We start from the raw sequence: 27,525 nt of genomic DNA, 5'->3' as shown, positions 1-27,525 counted from the left end.
AGGAGGTGTCTTAGAAAGGACTGGACGTGCTCCGGCCGCTCTGCGTGCTAGGCGGGACTCGAGGACCTCCAGGCTCTTTCCCAATCCTATTGACTCGGCAGCGCCGAGCCCAGCCCCATCCCCGAGCACGGCCCTCCGCCGCACACACAGCCCCGCGCCGGCTTCCCCCTCACGGCGGGGCCGTGACCCGCCGCGGCGGCGCGGCCGCGGGCGGCGGCGCAGGCGCGGGGGGCGGCGCCGGCGGCGGCCGCTGCGGGCCCGCCCGCGTGGAGCCCGCGCCGGGGAGCCGGCGGCCGCCCGGATGGTGGCGTAGGGCCCGCACTGCCGGCCCCGCAGCATGGCGAGCTGCCTGCCGCCCTGCGTGATCGACGGCGGCACCGGGTGAGTGCGGGCAGGGGCGACCGGCTGCCGGTCCCCGTGCTGGGGACGGGGGGGTGTCTCCGCGCCGCGCCGCTCCGCCGCCTCCTGCTGCCGGCGAGCGCTCCTCGCACGGGGCCGCGCTCCTGCCGAGTGTCCCGGTGGCCTCTCGGCTTGCCGAGGGTTTCTCTCCCCTCCGGCCTTCAGCGGGCCGGTGCTCATCGCTCTCGTCCTCCCTGTGTCTCTGCTGCCCTTGCATCGCTCCGGAGCGCGGAGCGGGGCAGCCCTGCCGTGTCCCCGCCGTGCGTGTTTCTGTGTGCGCTCTTCGCCCCTCGGGACGCGTTTTCGTTTGTGTCCTCTGGCTGTGAAGTGACTGCATGATGCAAGTGCTAAAATTGGGGACGGCTGGTTTCAGAAGGGGAGAGGAGGCAGGAGCCCGCGCCGAGAGCGGTCCAGAGGCGGTACCTGGGAAGGCTCACGGAGGTGCCCGAGCCGGGGGCAGCCCTGTCGGTGCGTGCTGGACACCGAGCCCGGCGAGCGCAGCTCCCCTGCACTGCTCCCCTGCACTGCTCCCCCTGCACTGCTCCCCTGCACTGCTCCCCTGCACTGCTCCCCTGCACAGCTCCCCTTGCACTGCTCCCCCTGCACTGCTCCCCTGCACTGCTCCCTTGCACTGCTCCCCTGCACTGCTCCCCTGCACAGCTCCCCTTGCACTGCTCCCCCTGCACTGCTCCCCTTGCGCTGCTCCCCTTGCACATCTCCCCTGCACTGCTCCCCTTGCACTGCTCCCCTGCACTGCTCCCCTGCACAGCTCCCCTGCACATCTCCCCTTGCACTGCTCCCTTGCACTGCTCCCCCTGCGCATCTCCCCCTGCACTGCTCCCCCTGCACTGCTCCCCTTGCACTGATCCCCTGCACTGCTCCCCTTGCACATCTCCCCTGCACATCTCCCCTGCACAGCTCCGGGCCGCTCTCGCTGCGGGCTCCTGCCTCCTCTCCCCGTTTAAAATCAGCCGTCCGCAATTTTAGCATTTTCGGCTGAGGTGGGAGCGCGCTGCCTTGCTCTAGTGATGCGCTCGGTCATTGGGTCATCCCTTCACCTTTCTCGGATCAGTGTGACATTTTTTTTCCGTACTTAACCAAACCACAAGTTTTGTAATTCAAGTCTTTGAGGGCAGGAATTGCAGAGGATGTGCTTGGGAGGTGTTTCAGGAGCGGGTCTGTCCTACCTCTCTGTGCTAGAGAAGACCTGAATGGATATCCAGCATCCAGTCGTGCTGTGCCTTAACAGGGAGGTGTCAGAGGGAGCTATAATTCAGCTGTAATACTGAATCTGTGGTGTGCTTCTGCTAATTAATACCTTTCCTTTGGCCCAACAGTTACAGACAGCTCTGAGTAGAGGAAGTGAAGCTCCGGTCCATGAGTAACTATTCATGCAGTAGCTTTACTTGTCAGACTCGCCCTCACTGATTGCATTAATTTAGCCTTTCCTCTGGAAGGAATTTGGAACACTATTTTAATTTCTTCACTATTTGGAAAGTTATTTTAAAATTTCCTGAACTGAACAGTCTTTAAAAAACCAAACCCCAAACTACTCCAACCAAATCAAGAAACCCCAATCCCTAAGCACTTTCCAGTCTTGTGGTGCCACATTGCCTGCTCCTGAAAAAGTGTGTCACATTTTGAAATATGTCTATATTAAACTGTCATGAAAGTTTTAAAAATCTTTGCCTGTTTCTGCTTATACTTTAGCTTAACAGTAACCAGCTCTGTTCCCTCAGTGGGGAAAACTGGAGTTCACAGCTGGATACTTTGGAAGTAGAATAGAGACCAGGTTCTACCTTGTGTCTAATTCTGCTTGCTCTTTAGATACTTCCTGGTAGTTTCCAGGGTTTCTTCTGTATATTTGCTGAAGATACTGTAAGTATCTGTTCTCCACAGATCTGTTGATATCACAGGATTACTACTTGATAGTTTAGAGAGAAATGTGAAGTCTAGATGGATCCTTTAAAAAGGGTATAGTAGAAACTTTAAAACCCAGAAAATGCCTTAAATGCCAAAGCTGCCTTTTGCAGGAGACCCTCTTGGCTTTCAGATTGTGGAGTAATTCCAGTGTTACACTAGCAGTAGATATTGCTGGCCAACAGTTACACAAAATACATAAGGATAGAACATTGCTTATTGTGCCCTTTCAAAGAAATAAAAATTGAAGTAGAATTTCTAAAATCTGTTTGGTGCTTGCATGGGTAAAGCTGATGGATTTTGTAGGGGAGGGACATGTATATTGTTTTGATTCAGAAAGGGTTTGGATAGTCCCTAAGTGATGCACATTTGTTTTTCAATGCCTCCAAGTGATCTTGAGTCACAGGAGACAACATGGTATCTCTGCTGGTAGGACTTGTGCTTGACTGTGTTGTAGGGCACTCAAAAATGGAAGACTTTTCAGCAAAGAGACTACTGAATGTGAAATATGTTATCTTGCAGAATTCAGGATGGAACAAGTCTGAACAAAAGCAGCCAGAAGAAGTAGCTTGACTCATTGATACGCAGTCTCTGGAATTTTCCTCTGTGTGGGCTGAAAACCTTCTTATTGTTAGAATGAATCTACTTTGGATTACAAGCTTCAAACAATTAATTCAAAATATTCATGAAAGGGCTTTCAGATGAAAAATTGGGAAGAGCATAGCAGAAAGGGAAAGGTATATGCAGACATGCACTGTGGGACATTGTGTATATAAAACACACTTTTCTACTTAAATCTCTGGTACTGAATGAGGTGTTCTGTCCAGCCACTAATCCATCTTTTTTTCCATGTAAGGGGTTTTAAGAAGTTTGTTAAAATAATGGTTTTGTTGTTGTTTTGTGCATAAGGAGGTTTGCTTAATATACTGTAATTTGCAGCCACATGCCTCAGTCTGTAAATGCCAGAATTCCTCACAAAAAAGTAAGAACAGGTGTATAAAAATACTTCGAGACCTTCAGTGAGAAACATATTTTTATAGCAGGACAGGATAATGTTCCTTTAGTCTGTTGGATGTAAATTTTGAATTTCCTTTGCCATAAACTGTTCACTCTTTATTCACAAATCTTGCAGAAATAGTTAATAATTTGCTATACTCTTTTCCATTAGTATTTGCAAATGAGTTGACATAGTGCCATTTTGATGCACTACATCTTGATTTTCTCTGCATGAGATTCTCCTCGTGATCAGTTTACACATTGCTGTCACTCTTTGTAGAGAAGGGCATGCTATTTTTAGTTTCTTAGGACTACCAGGCCTTTTTGTGTTGCTGTTTTGAATAGCTTTAGACTTCATAATTGGCATTTAGCTGTGGGACATCAGAACAGTAGTAGGTGGGTGAGCAAAACAAAGGTATCTTAAAATACCTCTCTTCAGTGCATTTGCAGATGCTGAGGAGTGCTTCTGGTTTGGGTGTATTTTATTGAAGCCATTACTTTTTAGTAAAGAAAAAGTACTTTGGTAAAGTCTTACAGGTGAGTTTAGAGTTAAATACTTGATTTCTGGGACAAGTGAGCTGGGCTGGGTCTTAAAACTTGAAGTGTATTTTGATGATGTTGCTATTAAAGATAGCTGGAGCCTTAGAACATGCTATGTTTCCCCTCTGTTACCATATTTCTGATGCCTAGTGAATTGCTTTAGCCAAGTATTACCTCTGCTTTTCACATGTGAGACTCGTGAACAGGCATTATTTTAATTGCTGTTCTGGGTCTAAGGGAGCTTGAGTTAATTAACTGTTGTTTATAATCACAGGCTTCAGTCCTGCAAAGTGCTAGACTTTCTCAAGAAACCCAATGGCTTTACTGTACTCTTTATTCTTATAGTGGCTGCTGGTGCTCTTGAGTAAATTGTGCAGACAAAATAGATTTTTTTTTTTCCTATTTGATATTTTCTCCTTCATGTCTTCTTCATTCTCATCCCTTAATTTCAAAAGTGCTTTTCCAAATCTTCATGAAGAACTCGTGTTGCAAGTTCCTCAGACATTCTTGTAATAATGATAATAACTTCTGCTATGGCAGCCTGGCATCAAAGGTGTTCTGACAGCAGTAGCCTGGTAATTCGGCCTCTTAGCTGTCAGGGAAAGTGTTCTATTTACAGAGGCTATTTGTTTGTTTACAGGACTTTTCAAAGCATTCTGCTATTTTTAATCAGGTCATATTTATCTTTTCAGAGTTTTTTTAATGTAAATGTAACACATTGTTTTAAAGATGTGGACCAAAAAAGCAATTGAGAGTGATCAATGGTAAAATGGTCACATTTAGGCTTTGCTTTTTTGCATACTTGTACAGAGAAAAATTGTATGTCTTGTGTTCTTAGAGAAAGCTACTGCTTGAGTTTGTGATTTGTTCTCATGCTTTGGGAAGAATTTTCCTAAACATATCTCTTCTCTCTAAAGCGGTTAAGGGTGCAGCATCTGCTTCCAAGTGCAGTCCATTTGTATATCTTTGGAGTCCATTCTTGATGTAAGTCCCATTTTGGTGGTACTTCAGAAGAGAACAGGGTTAGGATGACCAATCCTCATGCAGAGGTTTGTGAAACTCATTTGTAAATGTACTCGTCACCTGCTCAGAACAGTATGGAAGAGACCACACTATTTTTAGAAATTGCTTGTTTCAACAACATGTAATTTCTAGAGGTTTTTAAAAAAATGAGTAGTCCTCCAAATCCCCTTGCATGAAATAGCTTAGTCTATTGGATCAGTTTTCTGCTAATTTTCAGTGCAGTATCCTATATTTTGGCCTGTTTCCAGTAGGTTCCTATCTCATTGGCAACAAATTGCTGCTTTTAATGAAATTAAGTTGGAATACTGATTATCTACACATTCCGCTACAGCTGTCTCTGTAATTTTACAGATCACAAGATGTTGCATTACCATTAGTCTGCTAGGCTGTAACCCAGGAGAAAGAAAACTGTTTTACATGCTTAAATATTCATTGGAGAAGGGACTGGAGACCAGGTACCCTCTGTAACTGTTGAAGTCCAGAGCCTTTCCAGTCAGTGAATATTTAAATATCGTGTAGGAAAGGGAATAGTTTCTGTAGGAGGTGCTGGAAATGGGTCACCCAAACACTTTAATGTATCCTTGAGAGGTGGAATGAGTTTGGGTCCTGCTGGGCACAACAGAGATCTGGGACCAAGTCTGCCATGTCTGAGGCTCCTGGGTAGCAAAGAGCTGCACAACTCCATAATTTATTTTCCTTTTCTTCCTGCGTGGTCTTGGGAGAAATCTGAGTTTCCCTTCCGTTTGGTTTTGTCAAAAATACTTGAAATGTGGCTGCCTGTTCCAGTCTGTCTCTTGTTTGATCTTAAGTAGATTTTTTTTAACAGATTTTGTTTTTCTGCTTATTTGCTTCACCATTGAACTGAGAATTTAGTTATTCTCTTAGTTTTTGTATTAGTCTTCTATGGATTAATGGCATGCAATAGAAATCTTTCCATATGTTACCTTCTGTGAGATTAATTCTTTGAAGAGAATTTTTTCATTATACTGAGAAATAAACTTATTTGGTAGTTTTTTTCAGTAGGAGAATTAAGCCTGGTTAAAAATGAATCTGTAAAATGCTGAGCTGTAGGGATTGGTAACTTTACAAATTACCCTGGCTGGGGGATCTGATCCATTCTAGAGAGGGAAGCTCTTGCAGACTGGTAGCCCCAATTGACTTCTAGAGAGTGTTTTCTTTTTTTAATGCTGTGAGTGGGTGTGAGTTTAAGCGTGTGTTGAGGGGGAAAAGATGGCAAACTGAACTCACCTCTTGGCCAGACTTTAGTTTAAGAAATGAGTTCTGGTTAGACTGCAGGAACCTTTTAATTTATTCATGTACACAGATATATAAAAATTGTATGAAAAGTATATATATGTATTTACATGTATGTGTATGTAGATACTGTCTTTGGTTTTTGTCACTGAGGCTTGAAAGGCTTTTTTTCATGATATTTCTGCCTAATTGTCATTTCTAAGTCTTGAAGCTGGGTCCTTTAAACAAAAATAAATTATTTCCTTGCTTTTCATTATGTTCATTTAGTCATGATTCATTTCAGAGAGAAAAATAAGAGGAAGTGGCCTGTACTGGTCTTAAATCCCAGTGGAACTCCTGTTGTTGCTTGTTATGTTTTAACACTATTCCCTAGGGTAGGCCTCATTCTAAAATGTGAAGAATCTATGCAATAATAATCATAAAAAGAATTTTTACTAGTAATGTCCTTCTTTACAGTCAGTCTAATTTAACATCCTGATTATGTTTTTCTGAGAACCACAGCAAGTGTGCATAAACAATTTGGATTTGACTGAAAGCATATGTCTATAATGATGATTAAAAACCCAACAAACCCTTGCCTGCAAAACACAGTCCTTGTCTTTTTAGCCTTGGGGGGGAATGGCTTTTTAACTATTGTTTGAAGTCTATTGAAGCTACAGCTTTCAAGAGAAGTTGAAATATAAATATTTAAGTCCAAGGTCATTGATAATTCAATTTAGATTAATTCCTTTATCTAAGAAAACTCTTGATACTTAATGAGTATTTTTATACCAAATAATCTGTAAAGAGGAACCTACTTTTCAAGCTGCTAATGAAGATGCAAACCTCTGCTTTGGCCATGGCATAGTATTATTTGCAAATATTGAGAGCAGGATGCAGACAAAGACTTTAAATTCACTATAGGACCTAGACTGGGATTGGTCTCATTTAATAATATCATGGCTTTAGGTTTTTTGTGTAAAAATGATGTGAACAATGCCAATTCCCTCAAATCCTGCTGCTGATGTACTTCTGTTTCAAGCTAATGGCAATATTCAAGAATGACATCAGTCTCTGCAAGTATTCAATCAATTTAGTTGGGTTGGTTTTTCTTTTAACACTGTTTCTGACGTGGGTTTTGTTGTCATTGTGGGGTTTTTCTTTTTTTTTCCCCTAGGCAGTAGAGCTAGGAATTTTTCATAGTCTGGGATGTTAATTATTTCTAGTTGCTAAAAACCTGGAGTAGCTTGCTGTCACTAATACCTGTAGAAATTCTTAAGTTTTATGTGAAAATTTATTTTTCTTCCTTCCCCCTTTGTTTTCCCTCTCAAGCCTTTAATTGTTAAAATAGATCTTATATGTATATTGAAAGAAATATCAATGCTTTGTACCATCTGCTGTCCATTTTTAAAGCATTTCATCAGTGCAGGCTTGCTTTGGTGTAGTATTGGTCTTTTATCACACACAGATAATGTACCTGTGACAAAGTGAGTGGTTTGTTCAAGGCCTGAAAGGGAATTATATCAGGATTGTCACAAGAGTTCTCTCCTGTGGTTTATACTTGTGACACTGTATTATTTATTTATTTTTTTTCCCCTGTATTTGAGAATATTAAACAAATACGTAAAGTCTAGGGCTCTCTTTGGTCATGGAAATTAAAGGGTAAAATCTGCATTGCCCTATTTTTTTCCAAAGGGTGCAATGTGACCTGCCTGTCCTTTGTCATAGCAGGTCAACAAGATGGAAAAAGCAAGAGTTGAGTTTTCAGACTTGGTAGTTCTGAATAACACTAACAAAATTTATAAGCTGAAGTAGTCTGAAAAATAAATTAACACCTAAAGTATTTACCACTTTGAGTTTTCTTTTCAGCAGCATGATACTTGAAAGCATAACCCAGAAAATGTGGATGTGGCGTGTGATGCATGTTTCACCTTCACTTTAAGAAGTGGAGTGGATTGAAAGTATTTTTTCTTCATGTTTTTGCATCTTAAGTGCATCTAATGACCTGATGATATATTTTTTTTTTTTATTTCTCTAGGTATACAAAGCTTGGCTATGCAGGAAATACAGAACCTCAGTTCATTATCCCATCATGTGAGTTGATTTATTTTGTCCTTCCAAATTGTAACACGCACTGCTGTCACTGAGCACTTTGAGGATTAAGTGACGTTCTTCCAGCTCCCAACTCAGCCCTGGTAGTCCCGTGTCCATCTGGGAAGTGATATTCACGTGTTAGCATCTTTGGCTGGAGTGCAGCTAAACAGAGCTCCTTGTCTGCAGTTAGCTGGGACTGTTGCTCATTAAACCAGCTCTTGGTTGCTATGACAAAGATGAAGAGAACTCCAGTCCAATTTCCTTTTTATCTCCATTATTTTTTGGCTAGGACTCTTGAGTAGACAGAATGCAATTTACCTCCTGTCTACCTGACACCATGGTTACAGCCTGGATAATCTGGGGGAAGGCTCCCAATCAAATTAAATACTAAAGTGCAGGTGGTGTCTGCTTTATTTACATTGTCTGGGACTGTAGACAGTTTAATATTCAAAAAAGTTGTTCCTATTAGAAAATGTTCCTTTTGGGTGTGTGTTTACCAATTAAAATGTTCTTGCACATTTAACATGCTTTTGTTGAACAGATTTACTCTTTAATTTTTTTGTGTGTTAAACTTGTTTAAAATGTTATACTTTTCTGGTGTTCTTGATTTTAATTGACATCTTAATAGTTTTTCTGAAATGCTGTGTGTATATATATATATATATATATATATATATAAATAGTAGTACTATGTATTTACATCTATAATGGCATCTGTTACCTCCACTTACATTAAACACTGCTTTTTACTTTTTGTGAACTTTTCCAATTAACTGCTTATTAATGCATCTAGACTACCTTGTAGCTACCCATGGGAGAAAGTATAAAGATAAGGAAATTATAAAGGTATTAATTGATGGCCAAAGAAGTGGACACATGTTTTTCACCAGGTGTAGCTGCAGTACTGCTTACAGTCTCTCTATTTTAAGTATTGTAAAATTTGAAACCTAAGCCATTTTTAAAGATTTAAATGTCTTATGTTAAAGAAGTGGGATGGCAGGGATTTCCTGTGAATTTACTATAAATCCTGTTTTATGCAACTATAAACCTGTTGGAGGGTAGATGTTTTTCCAAAATAATTGTTTGCCTGTGAATAATTTTTTGGTGATGGTAGTATTTGGTGTGTTTGTGGACGATGGCTGCCTACTCTGCATTTTCTGCTATATGTTATTTAGACCCTGATTATAACCTATTAAAAGAAAATTATATAAACAAGGTTACATTTTAGCAGTACTTCATTCCCTTTTTATTTTTAGCTTGCCCCAGATTTGATTTTTGCTGTCTCATATTCTTGCCTACAGCAGTCATCATCTAATAATTTTAGTGATAGTTGAAGGCTGCTAATGGGAAACATAAGTGTCTCCAGAGATTTCTCTGTAGCCCTGAAAATTGATTTTTCCCCTCCTTCTTTCTTCTTTCTCACCAACCAGGAAAATGACTCGAAGACTTATTTTTGAATACACAGTTTATTTTCCTCTTCTCCTGTGCTCTTCCTCTTTATTCTAGAGTTGGGACTCAGAAAATCATGTTGCTTACTAGAATGATGCACTTGTAGAGGTTTAGTGACTGCTGTAATCTGTAACAAAATGCATTTTCAGTATTTTCTGTGAATTACTATGTACAAATAATGAGAGATGGGTGACCAGAATCCTGCAGGATGCAGTGAGAATGAACTCAGCTCTATTGGCTTGTCAGTAGATCACTTACATAATTACTACTTTTTATATCCCAATTTTTATTTTTGGAAAAGAATCTTTAAGTAAACAAACATTCATCACTTGGCATTTAGCTGTTTTCATTTTGTTTTGATTTATTTTTTGGGTTTATTTTAAGGTATTGCAATCCGAGAGTCAGCCAAAGTGGGGGACCAGGCTCAGAGGAGGGTAATGAAAGGTGTTGATGATCTGGACTTTTTCATAGGAGATGAAGCCATAGATAAACCTACCTATGCTACAAAGGTGAGCATTCAAGAGACTTTGACAGCCTTTCCCAAGTCTCAGATTTGTATGATAAAATGTTCTAGGACTTCTGGATATTCAAAACGTGTTTGCATTTTTTTGTAAAGTATTTTTATTGCTTTTAAAAAACTGCATGATTTGGTTCATGGCTTCACCCTTTTTTAGATATCTGTTTTACTGGTGCTGTTGGTGTTTGTGTAAATATTCATTGATACAGTGCAGCTGTTCAGTTTTCAAAATTCTGAGCTATTAAAATAGTCGTATACACTGAATATTTAAATTCTTGCTAAAAGTGTGCCCTTTTGACATGGCATACAAACTGGGAAATGTGTTGGATACTTTTGCTTCAGGGAAAGTCACAATTGTTTTGTGAAAGGCTGTCTTCAATGCAGCTTTTCTGTGAATCATATTTTCCATACCCTAGTAAAGGACTTCTTGTACTTAAAAAGCGTTACTGGCTTATGAACTATGTGGAAAAAAATCATATTTTATATATCCTTCTGTGTTACTTAAATGTCAGCTGTGTTGTTAACATTGAACAAAATGTAAACACCAACCCTGCCAGAAATTTTAGGTGAAAAATATATAGCCTATATGGTCTTTATTTCTTTTTATAATATGGAAAGGCATATTGAAGCCAAGTACAATTCTCAACTTTTTAAGTGATAAAATTTATACAGAAAGAGATTAAAACACAGTTCTGCATCAGACTTAACAGGAATAGAGTCTGGATTCTGGCTGCTAATCCTGCAAGGTAGGATTGGGCTTGGAAGTAGCTGGGAGCAGGAGGTAACTTTGAATTGTGCCTCTGAATTGAAGTCAGGATGGGTTTGATGAGATGAGGTGTCAGACTGTTCCTGTTGCTGGCTTTCTTTGTCCCTGCATGGTCCAGTGCTGACGAGTTTTGCTGTTGCAGTGGCCTATCCGACATGGAATTGTTGAAGACTGGGACCTCATGGAGAGGTTCATGGAGCAAGTCATTTTTAAGTACCTTAGAGCTGAACCTGAGGATCACTATTTTTTAATGGTGAGTTAATGAGGCCTGGTAAGGAAATAGTTTTGTAAGAGGAAAACCAAATACCATTCCAAGCACAAGTAGCTCTGCTGGAGGATTTTTCTCTGTATATCTTATTTCTCTAGGAATGACAGGGTTTGGGTTGGGAGGAGAAAGCTAATCTTTAAAGCTGCATTATAACTATATTCTGTTAATTTTGTGATGCAGGCTACTGCAGGTCAGCTATTGCTTTTGAACATCTTCAAGCACTGTTTAAATTCTGTTTGAAATTTTTTATTTTGAGTGCACTGAGGATTTTAAAAGTTTGATTACCAAAACTTTGGTAACAAACTAATCAAGGCAGGATCCTATTGAGGTACTTTTTCAAAACTCTTTATTTTACAGACAGAGCCTCCACTGAACACACCAGAAAACAGAGAATACCTTGCAGAAATCATGTTTGAATCATTTAACATCCCAGGACTTTACATTGCTGTGCAGGTGAACAAAGTGAATGCATTCTTCTAAAGTAGAAAACAGCTGCAGTGTTTTGGTCTTTCTTTGGCACGTGTGTGAAATGTTTGAAACAGTACTTTTTGAGAGTGTAAATCAGAGCACTCTGCCTGCTTCTAAACATAAACTCTGTGTGCTGTAGGCAGTGTTGGCCTTAGCTGCCTCCTGGACGTCACGGCAGGTTGGGGAGCGGACTCTGACTGGGATTGTCATCGACAGTGGTGATGGAGTGACCCATGTGATCCCCGTGGTAAGGAGCAGGATGCACTTTGAAATCAGCACTGCTTTGGACAGGGTTTGTTTACTGTAAATTTAAATAAGGTGCGCCAAATGAAGCCTTATTTTAAAATTTTTAGTGTTGGCTGGGACTTCTTTCCTTGCAAAAATATGTATTCCATTATGTATTAATTTAGCTTGAAGACCACAGGAAAGTATGGAACCACTAATCCAGCTTTTAAAAGGCTATTTCTATGTAAAAACTTACCTTCTGTTACTGTGATGCCTCAGTTTTCTTAAATATCAATGATTATCATGGGTTTATGGGTTATATATAGGTGATTATGATTATTATGGGTTTATGTCTTGCATGCCAAAAGTATCTGAAAAGAAATGTCCTAATTTTTTTGACATCCTGCATTCTGACTTTAATATATTTGGTAGTGTGTGCTTTTTATAAGATTTATTGTATTTTATTGTTTCTACTCTGCTTATGTGGAAACAACTACAAATTTGTATAAGTACCTGTTCTTACACATGATTAATCTCAGCAGTTCAGTTATGTGAGGATGTTAAAAATACAGAGTTATCTGTGCATGCTGACATCCATTGATGTCATTTTGTGTATTTTTGAACCATACTGTGTCCTTGAATGATCAGGTATATTAGAAATGAAAATTTGATTCCCTTTAACTTCATCTTGCATTGTGGTGTTATCTTGATCTTCTCAGTGTTTTGTCATATGGGCAGTCCTGAGAACACACAGCATTTACTGCATGAAACTCTGAAAGGTGTAAAACAAAGCAAGGGAAGAAATAGTGGCTCAGCAATATCAGTCAGTGTTTTCAGTTAATGCATCCTAAAAAAATCAGCAAGTAGATTTCTTGGTTTTGTTGAGCGTATTGTGAGATCCTACTTCTGTTTCAGTTTTCTATTCCTATGTGATTTTTCTTGTCTGAGAAATTTAAATTTATACTTTCTTCTATTCATTTTTCACTCTCAAACAGAACACAGGTAGTTTATTTATATTACATTGCTTTTCTGATGATGTCATAAAGGAGCCATTAGATCTGACTAATATGTACAGATCTGACTGATAGCTTTATCACTTGTGTATCTGTTAGTCAATATCTGTTTATATGTGGTAATCAAGGTCTTTAAATAAAAGTGATAGCCACCTTGCAGTGGGGTGCACATTTTTAGAGTGATTTTACAGTTTCAAGATTTTACTTTTAATAGAAAATCAGAGTATTATCAAAATGAATGTTAATTATTGATACACAATATATTTTCCCCTTAAATATGTCTTTTCCTCTCCTCCTACATAGGCAGAAGGCTATGTAATTGGAAGTTGCATCAAACATATTCCTATTGCAGGTAGAGATATTACTTACTTTATTCAACAGCTTCTAAGGGAAAGGGAGGTAGGAATTCCTCCTGAACAATCTCTGGAGACAGCAAAAGCCATAAAGGTACATCCTCCTTTATCTCTTAATAAATACATAGTAAATCTCTGTGAACTGATGTTTTGGCTCTAGCAAGTTGCCAGTGGCTCTCTTAAAAATGCAGATGTAGGTAGTGTGTTACAATTACACCAGCTTCTGGTGGTTTATCCAGTCAGGTATGGGGGAAGGAGAAAGAGGAAGAAAATATTCATGCTAGGCTGTTTGGAGTGAGTATGTTCTTCAGATTAAATCAGCATTTCAACTTTGGAGTTATTTAAAATTTGCTTTGTAATAGAACTTAAAAAAAGAGAAAAAGTAGGGTGATTGTGTATGCCTGCTCTTGCAGTGAAAGCTTGCCCTTGAAATTCTTTATTGTCACAGACCTGGTGTTGGGGATGTTTTCATTTTGAGAGAGGCAAATGTAGCTGAGTCAGTGTGTGCAGCCCTTTGGAAGCAAATGGGCCTCGTGCCTTGTGGGGCTGAGGCTTCAGTAGTGATTTGGGTGGGAAAGTCCCTTGAACACCCCCATCTATAAAAATGCTCGCATTTTTCTTTTCTGATAGTGTTGCACTTTAATTCACTGATGTACTAATGATTTCAGCTATTTTTAATGCCTGGTGTTTCTCAACAGGAGAAGTACTGTTACATTTGCCCCGACATAGTGAAGGAATTTGCCAAGTACGACGGGGACTCTCGCAGGTGGATCAAACAATACACGGGCATCAACGCCATCAATAAAACCAAGTTTGTTATAGATGTTGGTTACGAGAGGTTCCTCGGACCAGAAATCTTCTTCCACCCCGAGGTAAGAGCAGGGAATAGCTGTGCTGAGTTGTGCCATTCCCGGTGCCTGGGCGCCATCCCGTGGCAGTGAGGGGCCAGTGAGTCCCCTGAACAGGAGCCAGGTGCACTCACAGGTAATGTCAGCACAGCAGAAAAGTGGTTTTGTCATGTCCAGTCTAATGTTTAAAACATCTTCTCTTCTAAACATTCTGTTCTGTTCCTGTTTCAATCGGAACTTGAGAACTAATTGTTTAATTTCACAGTTTTTGTATAGCATTTTCCTCTTTCAGCAGCATTTTAAACAAGTCTGCCTTTATACTTTGTATGCTGCCAATCCCTTTGGTCACTACTAAGCATGGCCTTGATGATATTCTAAATATTGGATGCAGACTTTTGATCCTGAGTCAGTTTGTAAGGCATGGATGATAAAATTATCCTTGAAGTAAGTCTATTGAAATCTCTCTTGGTGTGGTCACAAGTAGTATGTACAATTCTGGGAAAGATTGCTGTACCTCATCTCTCTGATTTTTGATAGTTCAGTTTGAATGAGTTTCAGGATATTGTTGAGAGGAAGGAGGCAGGTTTTAATACAGGTCTCTCCATTCCTGCACATTTAGCTGAATTTATTCAGGCATCCATAATCTGTAATACTGTTAAAACTTTTATTAAAATCCACATCAACACTGGTGAAGTTTCCCTTTTTCTACCGTCCTCCTTGGAAGAATATTAAAAGGCTTCTCTCTGCCACCTTTTGTCTGAATTCCAGCTTTAATCTTCTGTGGTCAATTTGTAGCCATCTGATCTTCTGCCAGTATTAAATCTCCAGACTAAGTAGTTTTTCTTCCCTGCTGTTTACCAATGTGATTTAACAGAGAAGTACTGAATCCCATGTCAGACATAATTTCAGGAGTTTCTCTTTCCATAGTCTCTAAAAAGACTCTTGGGAACGGGATAAAGGACCAATTTCCATTTTTTTCATTTCTTGGTAGTTTCTTGACTCCGTATTGAAAAAAACCACCCAAACCTGAACTGACTTCCTAGAAAAGAAAAACATATTAGATGATGTGTACTGCATCCAAAGAGAATTTCTTGTTGTTTCATTGACTCCTCACTTGAAAGTGTATCAGCTCAGCTAGGTAAAAGCTGCACTTGGTAAAGCTGCCTTGTAATCTCTTCCTATTTTCAGTTTACATAATTTGTTCTGTAGTCTTTAATACTCCTGAAGTTAGGTCTTGTTTGTGGCTATCCAGATTATTTCTCTACTTCTTAAATTAGAGATTTTATTTGCTGTTCTCCAGCCATATCATATTGGCTGGCAGACTGCAATTTTACATTCAGTTCTCTTGTCCCTGTTCTTGGATGATGTTATACCTTACCTCTCATTTCTACTCATTCCTTTTTCCCTGCTGTTTTATCAATATCTTTATGGAGAGCTCAGGAGTTTTCAGGGTCTAGTTCATTCAGATGAAAACTCAGTGTGCAGCAGCTTCTCTTTTGGTTTATGTGGCTTCATTTTTTTGCTTCTTGCATGATTAATTCTTACTGTGGAAGTTAGTTTGAATTCTTGGGAAGTGTTCCTGTCATTCTTAGGGCTCTTGAGCTCCGAGCCAACTTCCTTTGCTAATTTTCTGTCAGTTTAGTGTACACTTGTTATGCTTGACTGATGTTACTTGTTCATCCATGTAGATACCACAGCTTGTTTTGAGTGTAAATCCCATGTACTTCTACACAAAAGCTTATAATATATCTAGAATAATATATTATTATGTATTGGTAATTGATTTAATTTTTAGAGTTTACCTTCTGAAAGGAAAAAAAAATGGGCTATTATCAGTTATTTTCTTTAAAGCTGATGTTAAGTTTTAAGTGGAAAATTTCCACTAAATTGTTTTCTAGCATTAGCAACTCTTAACTCTCTAGTTTTATAAATGCAGAAATTTACATTAGCACTGTGTCCATGTTTGCATTGGTGGGGGCTTTCACTCAAAGCCTTAAAATAATTATACTCTTTTGAATGTTAGGTACTTCCTGGGCTTGGGGAAAAAAAATTTTGACTTTTTGGTGGGAATTTAACTGAAGTATTTTAGTAGCATTAAGATCTTTTTGGAGGGAAACACTCTGATATGCATACTGGTGTTTTTAGTCTCACTTGAAAGGAAAGGCAGAACAACAGTGAGTGGTCACAGTGTGTTTAATATTGCAGAAAAAATCAAATTCATCTTGCAGGCAATAAAAATGCATAGTCCATAAATTGTAAACAGTGAATTTCTGACCAAGGAAGAGAATCTGAGTTCCTTGGCAGGAAAAAAGAAATTCTCATTTCCCTTGCAGAGAAGTGTTTGTTTTAATGTAGAATAAATGATGAGCGAGACTTGAAACTCCCACTTGTCCCCTATTATAAAGTCTCTCCACAGTCTTATTGCTGTCTTTTTTATTTCTCTGTTCTTTGGAGGAAAAACCTAATGCCTGTTCTGTTTCATTTCAGTTTGCTAACCCTGATTTCATGGAATCCATTTCGGATGTAGTTGATGAGGTCATACAGAACTGTCCCATTGATGTCCGCCGGCCGTTATACAAGGTATGGCTTTTCTCCTGTAAGCTTCATGTCATTTATTTCAGGATTAAATACAACATCATGATCAGAAGCATGGGCATGGCTACCACTTCCTTCATGATGAGGAATGTGAACTTTGGATAGAAATTAAACAAAGTGCCACTTCTGAATGCCACTAGATATTTGCTGCTTTTTAGTTTTGAAGGAAAGGTTTCTGTAAAGGCTCAATACATAGGTAAGTATTGTCCCTGAGAAGCTGTGACAGAGGGATGTTACTTGTATCTGACATTTGTAGTGTGAATCTGACATGTAATGTGCATGAAGGACTTCTGGTTTTGCCCATTTTAAGGGTTATACTGTGGTCTTACCCTGCTCACTACTCTCCTTCCCCTGCTGTATTAAGTAGTGGTTTCCAATGTTTTTTTTCCATAGTCTTGTCTTGTACCTGCCCTTTGTATGCAGTTTAGTCACCACTGCATCACTTAAAAGGTACATGAAAACTGAAAATATTTAAGGAGAGAACAATTAGGCCAGCTTAAACCCAGGGTGTAGCCCAGAGAGTATTTTCAGTTCCTGATAGTTTAAGGAGTGAAAAGTAAAGTACTGACATGCATAGTCCATGGCAAGCTTTGTCTGTATTGGCAGCACATCCCACATCCCATGGTTCCCTTTTTTCTGCTTGTGCAGGAGCAATACAATTTTGGAAATAACAGCATAAATCTATAGCACACAGAGATTTGTGTGCTGAAGGTGGTAGTGTTTCTTACCTGGTAGAATGAACATTAAGTTCCAACTAAGTCATGTCTCAGGATGTATTTGTAACTATTAAAATTTTACAGTCTTTTCTCCTTGCCTGGTAAACATTCTCTGTAATCTAGAATGAGATGTAGCACTCCAGAGCAGATCTGTGGGGCAGGATAAAAGGAGAAGTTGAACTGTTTAACAGATTAATATGTCAATTCTGCAGTAGATGTCTTTAAAGACTTCAAGCTTAGGTAGCAGCAGGGCTTACGAGCCCCTTAGTGTGAAGTTGTGATTAGGGGTCTCTGCTTTTTATCTGAAAGACCAAAGCTTCCTCGGAGCAAAAGATTCTTTGTAGGCTAGGGTTTGGTACTGGTTAGAAAGTGGTGTTTAAAATCTGAGGTTAAGTTACTTCTGCCTCATCATAACCAGTAGACAAATAACTTTCCCTTGGCTTGCCACTGATTGAGACTTTGTTTTTTCTTTTTCTGTTTTTCATTATACTTGCTTAATTAAAATAATGCTTCACAATTACCTGTGGAATGTACTGAGAGATATCAGTAGTTATTAATGGTAATAGCTGCTATCTTCTTTAAAGCAAGGTCACTTCAAAGGGATGAGCATCTCTTGTTCTCGTTGTTTAAAGCAGTGTATGGATGCAGAAATACTCCACTCATACTTTCTCTCTGAGGTTTATCAGTTTCACTTGCCCATGGTGCTGAGTGGAGGCCAGCCAAGGGCCTGTGCTTTGGAGCTGAGTTTCCATCAAAAGTGTTTGGATTCTTCCTCAGTGTTCCTGCAGAAAATACCTAACAGTACCCTTATTGCAGGTTTTATGTGCTGTGTAGCCTTTGAATCATTGTTCCACAACCCATCTTTTGATGTTCTGTGATATTTCTGAGTTTTACTGCCAGTATCCCTGTTTCCTAATCTGATCAACATCTCTCTCACAAGGCCAGTTATCTTACCATGTGTTGATGTTTGGACTAGTAGAACTTTGATAAGACTTCTTTAGCCAGATCAGTGACACCCCAGCCTAAAGAGAAGAAAGCATCTAAATGCTCATTGGTCAAAAGAAATGTACAAAAGGTCAGAGAGTCTGAAAATTCTATTAATAAATTACACATTTGGCATGGAAATTGGTCTGTTAGTACCTGACCTACTGTCTAAGCACACAGCATTAGGTTTTGGGTAAAGGGGTGGGGTGAAAGGGAAGAAAGGAATTAAAGAGGGAGAGATGAATTAAAGAAAGAAAGAGAAAAAGGGAGCACCAGTCCTGGTTTCAGTGTTTATCCAGCTGCATCAGTCTGGCCAATGACATGTCCAGGGTCCTGGGGGCACCCCCTGGGCTTGGGGTACCTTTTTATGGAGAGGTCTCTCTGCTCCAAATACAGGTTTCTTGCTTTCCATGTAAATTAGTTACCATGTGCAGTCTGTTCTATCAGGCCTTTCTGGAGGTGGGTTGGAGGGCTTTGGGGGCTTTTGGTGGTAGTAATCCCTGTTGTCCATGTCAACTTCCTCCACTCATTCCTTGTACTGTGTAGGGGTTTGTTCTCATATATGCCCTACGCGTGCCTGGCCCCTCTCTTCCAGCCAAATCCTGTTCTTCTCACAGTGTGTTAATAGCAATAGTCCCTGGTTATTACCAGCAGTTCTTGTCTGATGTTACCAACAGTCCTTGGTTGGCTCCACAGCCATTTAGTTATTGGTGTTTGACACATACACAGTCCCCTTATTTTCTGGGAATTGAGAGCATAAAAGAATTCCACTTTGGACAGCTGTTTACAGCACCAGTAGAGAGTGTGCTTTAATCACAGTACTTTCCCATCCTGGCCACAATTTGAGTTGGTAAGTTTCTTTGAAAGTTCAATAACAGAAATATTATTTCCCTTGAGTTGTTATTTGGGCAAGAAGAAGGTTTCCAAGGCTGTTTGCTAAAAGCCAGGTGCTCACTTAACTCCTGTTAGTTCTGGGAACAGACAGTGTTTCTGTTAAGCTCAAGAAGGGCTTAGTCCAATGAGTCCTTAGTTTGTCAGGGCTGAGGCCTAATGAGCATTTCTCAGATCCCACTGGGGCCTGGAGTGGGGGAGATGCACCCCTGGAAATCCACCCCACAACTGAAGTCAGCTTCTTTGTGCCTCCACAAGATCCCATAACCTGCAGCAGTTCAATACCAAGCACAAACATCCTTTCACTCATGATGAAGCCTTTTTTAATTGTATAATGATTGCTAGCAATGCACTCTCTAATTCCCATCATTACATCTTCTTAATGTGATTGCTTGGAAAAACTGATTTGTATTCTCTGACGCAGAGTTGAGAGTTCTGGATTGCTTGGGATGAATTGCTTTCTGCTAAAACAGGAAAAGATATGTATGGGTTTGAAACCAGGGGACATGCATTGAAATTTGAAGAAATGAGGTGGTTTTGGTGGGTTTATTATTTAATTGCTTTTTTTGCAAACCTAGTGCTTCAGAAAGCAAAATGAAATTTAAAATGAACGCTCAAATGAAATGAGAAATGACAGAGGAGATAATTTTTGGATCTTACCATATGGATGAAACAATTTGGCATCCTGGCTATGTTGATCATTCCTGTGTGTTGAATTCCACTGAAAAATGACGTATCCTGCATGCGGCAAAAAATTCTGCATTTGTGGGGCTCAATGAGACATTCCATCACCCTTAAGAGTTCTCTGGGAAGAATGGTGTATAACTCATCTAGTTCTGTTTTTTTTGAGAAGTTCTTATCTTCCTTTTTCTTAAAATACTGTTCCACAACCTTTCATTTTACTTACCTCATAATTATATGAATACATAGTATAACTGATATCTCAGAAATGGAGAGAAATTACAGGGAGAGTGCAGTAACATGATGGGGGCTGTGGTCTGCACAAAAATGAGACTCTTCCCCAACTTTCAGGTTCCTGTGAGCACACCAGTAAACTCTGTATAACTACTGCACACCCAGCTTGGATCAGTGCTGAACATCTGCTCCTGTGGTACAGCCACAGCAGATGCTGGTGTGGAATGTTTTCAGCACTAGTTGGTATTTAAAAATCTCTTTTCAACCTGAAAGTGCTCTGAAACTTTTGTCAGTTAGGACATGAGTTTTTGCCACTTAGTGTCAAAAAACACAAAGTGTCAAAATTAACACTCCTGAGTGTAGTTATAATAACTTCAGAGGTGGACAAAGGGCTTTTAAAAGTTTAAAAAACTGCTTGCTATCCTAATAAACAGTATTTTTTGTTAGTAACAGGTTCAGAAATTATCACTTCTATTACACGCTCTACTTGATCTTTCTTTTTCCTTATCCAGAGTCTCTCCCCAGGTACTTCCAGAGTTAAATGAGAACAATATTGACAGTTCTGAGGTCCTTGTCTTCTCCCAGTACAAAGAATAAAGTTTAGGGTCACTGACTGTCCCAGCAATTGATTTCTTTCCACTTTTCTCTGCTTTTTTTAGCACAAATACCTGAAAGAAAGAATATAAAATAAATTACATCTGAAGCCAGGTAAATTCTGTCAGAAATATCTCTGAAAGGTCCTAGCCAAGCATGCTTAAGCATGATTGAGATCATGCTGAATAAAATGACAACGTCCTTGACCTCAAACTTCTAAGCCAACTTCTCAAGTTGAAAATTCTGCATGAGGTGAGGGACTGTAGGATATTGGTAAATGTGGTGTTTTATTGGAGATGAATTATCCAGGTTTTCTGTGGAAACAGAGGTGCATGGAGAGAAGATTTTGACAAATGGCCTCTTTTCCTTAGGGAAGGTGACTTCTTAGCTGGGTGTGCAGCTGTTGTGGATTCAGATTAGTCTCCCTCAAAATGAAAACTTAGTGAAATGGTAAAGTCAAGCTTGTTGCTACATTTAAGACTTGGGCTGTGCTTGTTGTGTCAGTGTTCACTGAGCAAGTTAAACTCACAAGAGCCTGTCCTCAAACACTGGAAAGGTCCTGGGTACAGGGGCTGACACAGGGTGGTAAAAACCCCCTGGCAGCACTTCTGACTTCAGCTGGTGGTGAATAGAAACATCTGGTGTGAGAGCAGCTCCAGCTGCACAGCATGGAGGGTAGATGGCACTGTAGGACTGGCTTTGCTGATCTGTGCTCCAGCACCACAGGAATTCCCTGATACTGACCCAGAGCAGAGTGGAAAGGCTCTGGGGTGAGAGAAGGGTGGAAAGGCTGCCAGGCCATGGCATCTGCTGGCACCATGGCAGGACCTGGGAAAGGAACAGCATTCCTGCTGAATACTGCAGGATTCCTGTGGTATTTTAATGAAAACCCCAAGAGATTGGCTCTGTCATTGTAGCACAGGAGAACTGAGGAGAAGCCCTACTTATTCCTATCGCAGCTGTAAATAAATTAGTAAGATTATTCCTGCTAGTTGGTTTAACAATAGCTCAGTGCATCTGCAGTATTTTCTGGTTCCTTTATGTATGAGGCATGTTTATGCAGAATGGCACCACCATAAGTCATGCTGAAATCTCTTTATGTGACTTGAAATGTGAAATAAACATCCAATTAATGATTTTAAGGAAAAAAATTTGTTTCTTTATTATTAGAAGTAAATGTATTTTTAAAATAGTGTTTCTCACAATAAATTTACTTCTTTGTGCTATATTTATTGTTTGGTATGAACAATATTTATCCTTATGCTTTCTATACTGTGTTGGCAAATAGTGCCCTGTTTTAACCAAATTAACAGAGACATGTAGCTTAATTGATTCACTTGCTAATGAAGTACTTGGCTTCAGCTTATGAACCTTCCTGGTTTTACCCATAATAATTTTTATTAACAGTCATATATTGATCTCATTACATGTCTCTGGTGGTCTGGTCATGTCATGTTAACTTTAATTTAGGCTGTCAGCTGGAAAAAAAGGGAAAATGGGATGTGTTGTTTACTTGCCAGAAAAGCATAGATGCTTTTCAGTTTGGTGCTGCAAAGTCTGATGTGTCCAGCTGAGAGTGTTCTCACACCACAGTGCAGTGTGAAGATGCACAAACCAGTTCAGCACCTTGTGTTTGGTAGTGCTGAGTTCTTCAGGAGCTAATTTCACTCTTTGGAATTTTTATGTGAGCTTGATTTACTCAGAGACTTCTGTGGCAGGAGCTGGGTTGCTTTGTTGGGTGATTTCATATCTCAGCAGTGTTACATTGTACAGGCTTAATTCCAGAAATGGTACAAGGAGAAACTCAGTACCACAGAGCTCATAAGAGAAGCAAAAGTACAGATGAGAAGGGAGAAATTTCTTGTCAGCACTCTTAAGTGATCTCGATGATCTTAGAGGTCTTTTCCACTCTGAATGATTCTGTGATTGGTGTCCACTCCCTGGTCTCCTTCCAGAAATAGCCTACTTCAATTTATTTGCTTGTTGTGGTTTACTTTTTCAGGTGTGTGGAAGGGCTTTGTCCCTCTCTGCTAAAGGAACACGTGTTCTTTCAAAACAACTTAAATGTTCAGCCAGTTAGGTATAAAAGTGAAACCAGCTGGAGGTTCTTTCCATCAGCAGGCATGATAATTGGTGTTAGCTTGAGAAACATGTGGGCTGCTTGGAGCTGTTAAACCAGCTGAAGTGTGTTTGAGCAGAGTAAGATCAGAAGAAGTCTTCTTTAAAGGAATCAGCTGGAAACAGATACTTAAAGCCTAACTTCTTTGATGTCTTTCTCTGGGAGGCCAGAGGATTCTCTGACAGGCTGAAAACCCAAACATCACTAGTTAGCTTTCTCCACAGATGTATTTAGCATGCTTTATTTTTATGGTTTTTAAGTAGTTACTGAAATCACTCAGATTTATTTGAGAGAAGATACTTGAGAGGTCAGGGTGGAGGGAGGTGTGTGATGCCCCCTTGGTTGTTTTTTGGGTTTGTTTTTTTTAATCTGACCATCTTTACTCAGCTTTATTGTGTCCTTTGTAAGTGGTGAGTGTGGTGTTTGAGGGGTTTGGAATGGATATGGATTCTGCTTTCATTGTAAGTGGGGATTACCTGGCTTCTGACCTGACTTGTTGAGTTGGGAACTTGCTGAAGGCTGTCTGACAAGTCTTCTACTAACGAGCATGAATTTGGTCTGGTACTGACAATAGTGCAGGGAGCAGGGGAACTGTACTGCATAATTAAACATCTTCTAAATGCAGTTGGTGTCACCTAGTTACTTCTATCCAGAATTCTGCTTAGCCTGGCTGTTCCAGAATGTGATGATGAGGTGACTCATCTTTTCAACATTTGTACCTTGGTGCTTCTGTTCTCCTTGGGCAGTGTTATTGTTGAACTGATTTTGGTATGTCGAAGTACTTGAATAATCATAATTTGAAGAAGCTGTAACTTCTTAGCCTCTAACCCTGGAATGATGGAAAGATCTTCCCAGTGATGCTGTTAACTGTGTAGTTACATTAATTGGTCTTGGATGTATTTAAAAAATTATTATTGAGTTTATTCTGGAATCTATTTTTAGTAGTAGCATTGTCCACTTTATGGAGTATGCTTGAAGTTTAATTTGCTTTGAATAGAATTATTGCTTTTGCTTTCTTTGCCAACTTCATTATCTCCAGGTAATATTTTCTGATGACATCTTTTTAATTGCTATTTCATCACTCAGGTTGGTTGTTGTCTTTTTTTGCCCATTAGCAATTTCCTTTTTCCAAGTGGAGTGCATGACCACTTTGATGTAGGGGAAGAGATATTCTTGTGTATGGGGAGAGTAGGGGGAATCCTCTCTCCTGCTTTAACTTTAAAATCAGCTGTGATTTCTGGCTCCTTTCCTCTTTTCTGTCCTCCTATTTTCCTTTTGGAAATGTTTCAGTAATGTTACTGGGACTTGTGTTTCTTTTCTTTAAAGCACACCTGCCTTGTTATGCATTCTTTTATACTGTAGATAATCTGAAGCTGTGAAGAAATGAGTTTTTCCTACTGTAATGGTTTTTATGATGTACAGGGACTTTTTTTCTCATGAAAAACAAACAGCTTTCTTTTCACATTACAAGGTACAAACAAGATTTCCCTTATTATCTGTGGCTTAAAATCCAAGCACTTCTGCACCCTGCAAGTGTGAACACTTATTGCGTGTGTCTTTGAAGTCAGGTCCATGTGCAGGCTGAAAACAATGGGTCAGGGATTCTTTCATTATGTGCACAGTCTTGGTCTGCAATGTCAAAATATGTTACTGAGAGATAGTCCTTGGACTTGTGTACAGTGAACTCTTGGTCCAAGTTCCTTGTGGGCATGTGCCAAAGGCATGTGAGTAGTTTAGTACTGTGCAAAGGCACATGTGCTGTTTTGTCACGTTGAGTTCTTTTTTCTGATCATGAATTGCATTTTTGCTGCCACTGATGTTATGTTCTAGGGGTCCTGTTTTGAATTCCCTCCCCTTTGAAATTACTTCTGTGTTAGTCTGGGATGCTGTAACGTTATCAGAATTAGAGATGGGAAATTCTAAAATGTCTGTTTAGAATCCAAGTACAAGTCCAGGGTGAGAGGCATTTGGTTCTGCTCTGAAAACTGAGTAATACCAGACTCGCGAGGGAAGAGGCATCATACCTTCCTCTGTGCTGCAGTTCTCTGTGAAGGTGTGGTGCCTTTTTGAAGAACTATGGAAATTAAAAAAAGAAAATTGAGTTTCTAGATAATTTTGTAGCTTTTGTAGCTATGTAATATGATGAGATGTGAGCCTTATTTAGTGTCAGGGCTAAAATGCTTGCTGTGAACATCCCTAGAGAAACTTCTTGATGTAATAACTTATTTCTGCTGCTTTGTGTATGAAGAGTACTAGCTCATGGTTTTAATGGAATTCTCCTTTGTAATAACCCATTCTACATAAATGTATTTAAAGGAGAAAAGTAGGGGAGCCATGAACTTCCTGTGATTTGGGGGGTGCTGAAAATGTTCTACCTGCCTTGTCAGCTTCCTAATCATGTTGAAATTCAAATAGTCACCTTTGCAGTGTTGGCTGTTGGGAAACTTGCTTGAAGATGGATTTACAGAATGCGTGTTTAATTTCTGCCCAGAATGTGGTTCTCTCAGGAGGATCCACAATGTTCAGGGACTTTGGACGACGACTGCAAAGGGATTTGAAGAGAGTGGTGGATGCGAGACTGCGGCTCAGTGAGGAGCTCAGTGGTGGTCGGATAAAAGTGAGTGTGTGTTTCAAGTGCATTTATTACATGACTAATGACAAAAATCAAGTTGAAATTTCTCACCTCACTAGTGAAAATGGGCTGTAAAGTCAGTAGGATATGTTCAGGTGTTGTTAAAAGCACTGGTAGCCTTGCAGTATATGACATCTTTACAGGAATATTAAAATTACTGTGAGCAGTTCTGGTTTTCATTCTAGGAGATGTGTGAGCAGTAGGCCAAGAGGGATTTAACTTTGTGTCCTTCTCATAATTATTATGAAGAGTTTAATGACTTTGTCTCCTAGGGGGAGCATATCTGAGTGATAAGTGAGGTGAATGGAGGGTTGAAGGTGCTTGGGTCTGACCATGTTAAGTTTGAAAACCAACTAAATATGAACTGTTTTCCTTAGCCCAAACCAGTGGAAGTTCAAGTGATAACACATCACATGCAGCGTTATGCAGTTTGGTTTGGAGGTTCCATGCTGGCTTCAACAGTAAGTCTTCATCAGAGTTATTCTTAATTTTTATTGCATGTTGAATTCTGGGTGTATTTGATCTGAGTACTAAATTCTAAACTTTTTCATTGTGATAGTCTAAACTGTGTCACATTCTGGAATCCTTACGCAAGTTTTATCTCAGTAAAATTTGTACAGGGCAAATGGAAGTAAAGATATAATGAGTTGACATAATTCTAAAGTAGTTTTGATATGATAGTTCCAATATAGTGCCTTTATTCTTTAAATCAGCACTAGAGATTAGTTAGGACATCTGCAATATATAATCCAAATCGATGGTCTTAAATGCAAAAGAGAAGCAAATACAGGAAAATGGGAGCAATTGCTGATTGCCAAGTGGGATTTCTTAATGCTGTGGTTAAAAGCAGTCTTATGACCAGACAAACTTCTCTTGATTAGTTGATCTCATTTTATTATATTTCAAAATATAATAGAATGTCGTAAAGCTGCAGTCTGCAGAAATGTCAAGATGTTATTTATTTGTTGGGATTTTTTACTTACGTTCTTATGCTTTTGGGCGGGATTTGTTTTATATTTTTATAGCCAGAGTTTTTCCAAGTATGTCACACCAAGAAGGACTATGAAGAGTATGGCCCTAGTATTTGTCGTCATAATCCTGTTTTTGGAGTCATGTCATAATGCTCATCCAATGGAAATAAGATCTCTGATACCGTGCTGGCGAGGAAGCTCACGCAGTGCAGAGGAAGGCAGCAGAGACTGTAAATACTGAAGCAAGATGTGGTTAACTCTGAGGCATTTGGATCACCATTGTGCACTAAAGCACAGCTTTCAGCCCCAAGTCATTTCAGTACGAGCCATTTCTCTGCTGGCCACTCAGAGCCTTTCCTTCTTTCTTCCTAAATGTGAGGTAATTGAAAATAGGTAAGTCTCAGTTTAGGAGGTTGTGCAAATACTACTGAAACTGAATCTAGAAGAATAAGGCAGTGTTTTACTGCTTGTGGAAAGAATCTAAACCTTTCCCACTTGTGCCCTGAGTTTGCAATCAAACCTTTAGCAATGGAGCACTAAATACCACATTGCCTTTAGGGGAGTTGGAAGAGATACAGGTACCTACCCAAATGGAATAGATTGCAGGATTGGGACAGTACTTTATATATGTAGGTTTTCATATAATTTTGTATTTTATGATATTGCTAGGGTGAGTTGATGACTAGTTCTAAGCATGAACAGCTGTCAATGTCATGGAATGGTGTTATGCATTTCCAAGTGTGAGGCATGTATTGGAGTAGTGCTGGTATATTTTTTGGGGAAAAAATAAGCCATGTATGATAGGAATGGATCTGTTCATGTTTGGATGATACAAAGTGATTTACAGTATTGTATGAAGTTTATTATAGCCACTGTTCCTTTGTTTTGAATTTTCTGAAGCTGTTTTTTAGGAGATGATGTTTTGTTTTGCTGTTGGTGAGTGGTGGATGACACTTGGGCCTTGCACCAGTGAAATAAAAGCTGTTAACATCTTTA

General features: G+C 39.7%; 1 protein-coding gene across 2 annotated transcripts; it reads left to right on the top strand.

Moving 5' to 3' along the window:
• The first annotated feature begins 253 nt into the window (after positions 1–253).
• ACTR3B (actin related protein 3B) lies at positions 254–27,525 on the top strand. 2 transcript variants are annotated; one of them, XM_077789362.1, is made up of 12 exons: positions 254–381; positions 8,150–8,205; positions 10,039–10,163; positions 11,080–11,190; positions 11,563–11,658; positions 11,813–11,920; positions 13,215–13,358; positions 13,963–14,136; positions 16,600–16,692; positions 25,418–25,543; positions 25,936–26,019; positions 26,588–27,525. In XM_077789362.1, exons 1-12 carry the CDS (start codon positions 338–340, stop codon positions 26,768–26,770), a joined length of 1,344 nt encoding a protein of 447 aa, XP_077645488.1. In that variant the 5' UTR covers positions 254–337; the 3' UTR covers positions 26,771–27,525. The 2 variants fall into 2 exon arrangements, with proteins under 2 accessions (XP_077645488.1, XP_021410934.1); XM_021555259.3 differs by having other exon boundaries at positions 26,584–27,525.

This window comes from Lonchura striata, chromosome 1 (assembly GCF_046129695.1).
Source record: "Lonchura striata isolate bLonStr1 chromosome 1, bLonStr1.mat, whole genome shotgun sequence".
In the NCBI taxonomy this organism is placed as follows: domain Eukaryota; kingdom Metazoa; phylum Chordata; class Aves; order Passeriformes; family Estrildidae; genus Lonchura; species Lonchura striata.
This window is presented reverse-complemented; position numbering and strand designations above follow the sequence as displayed.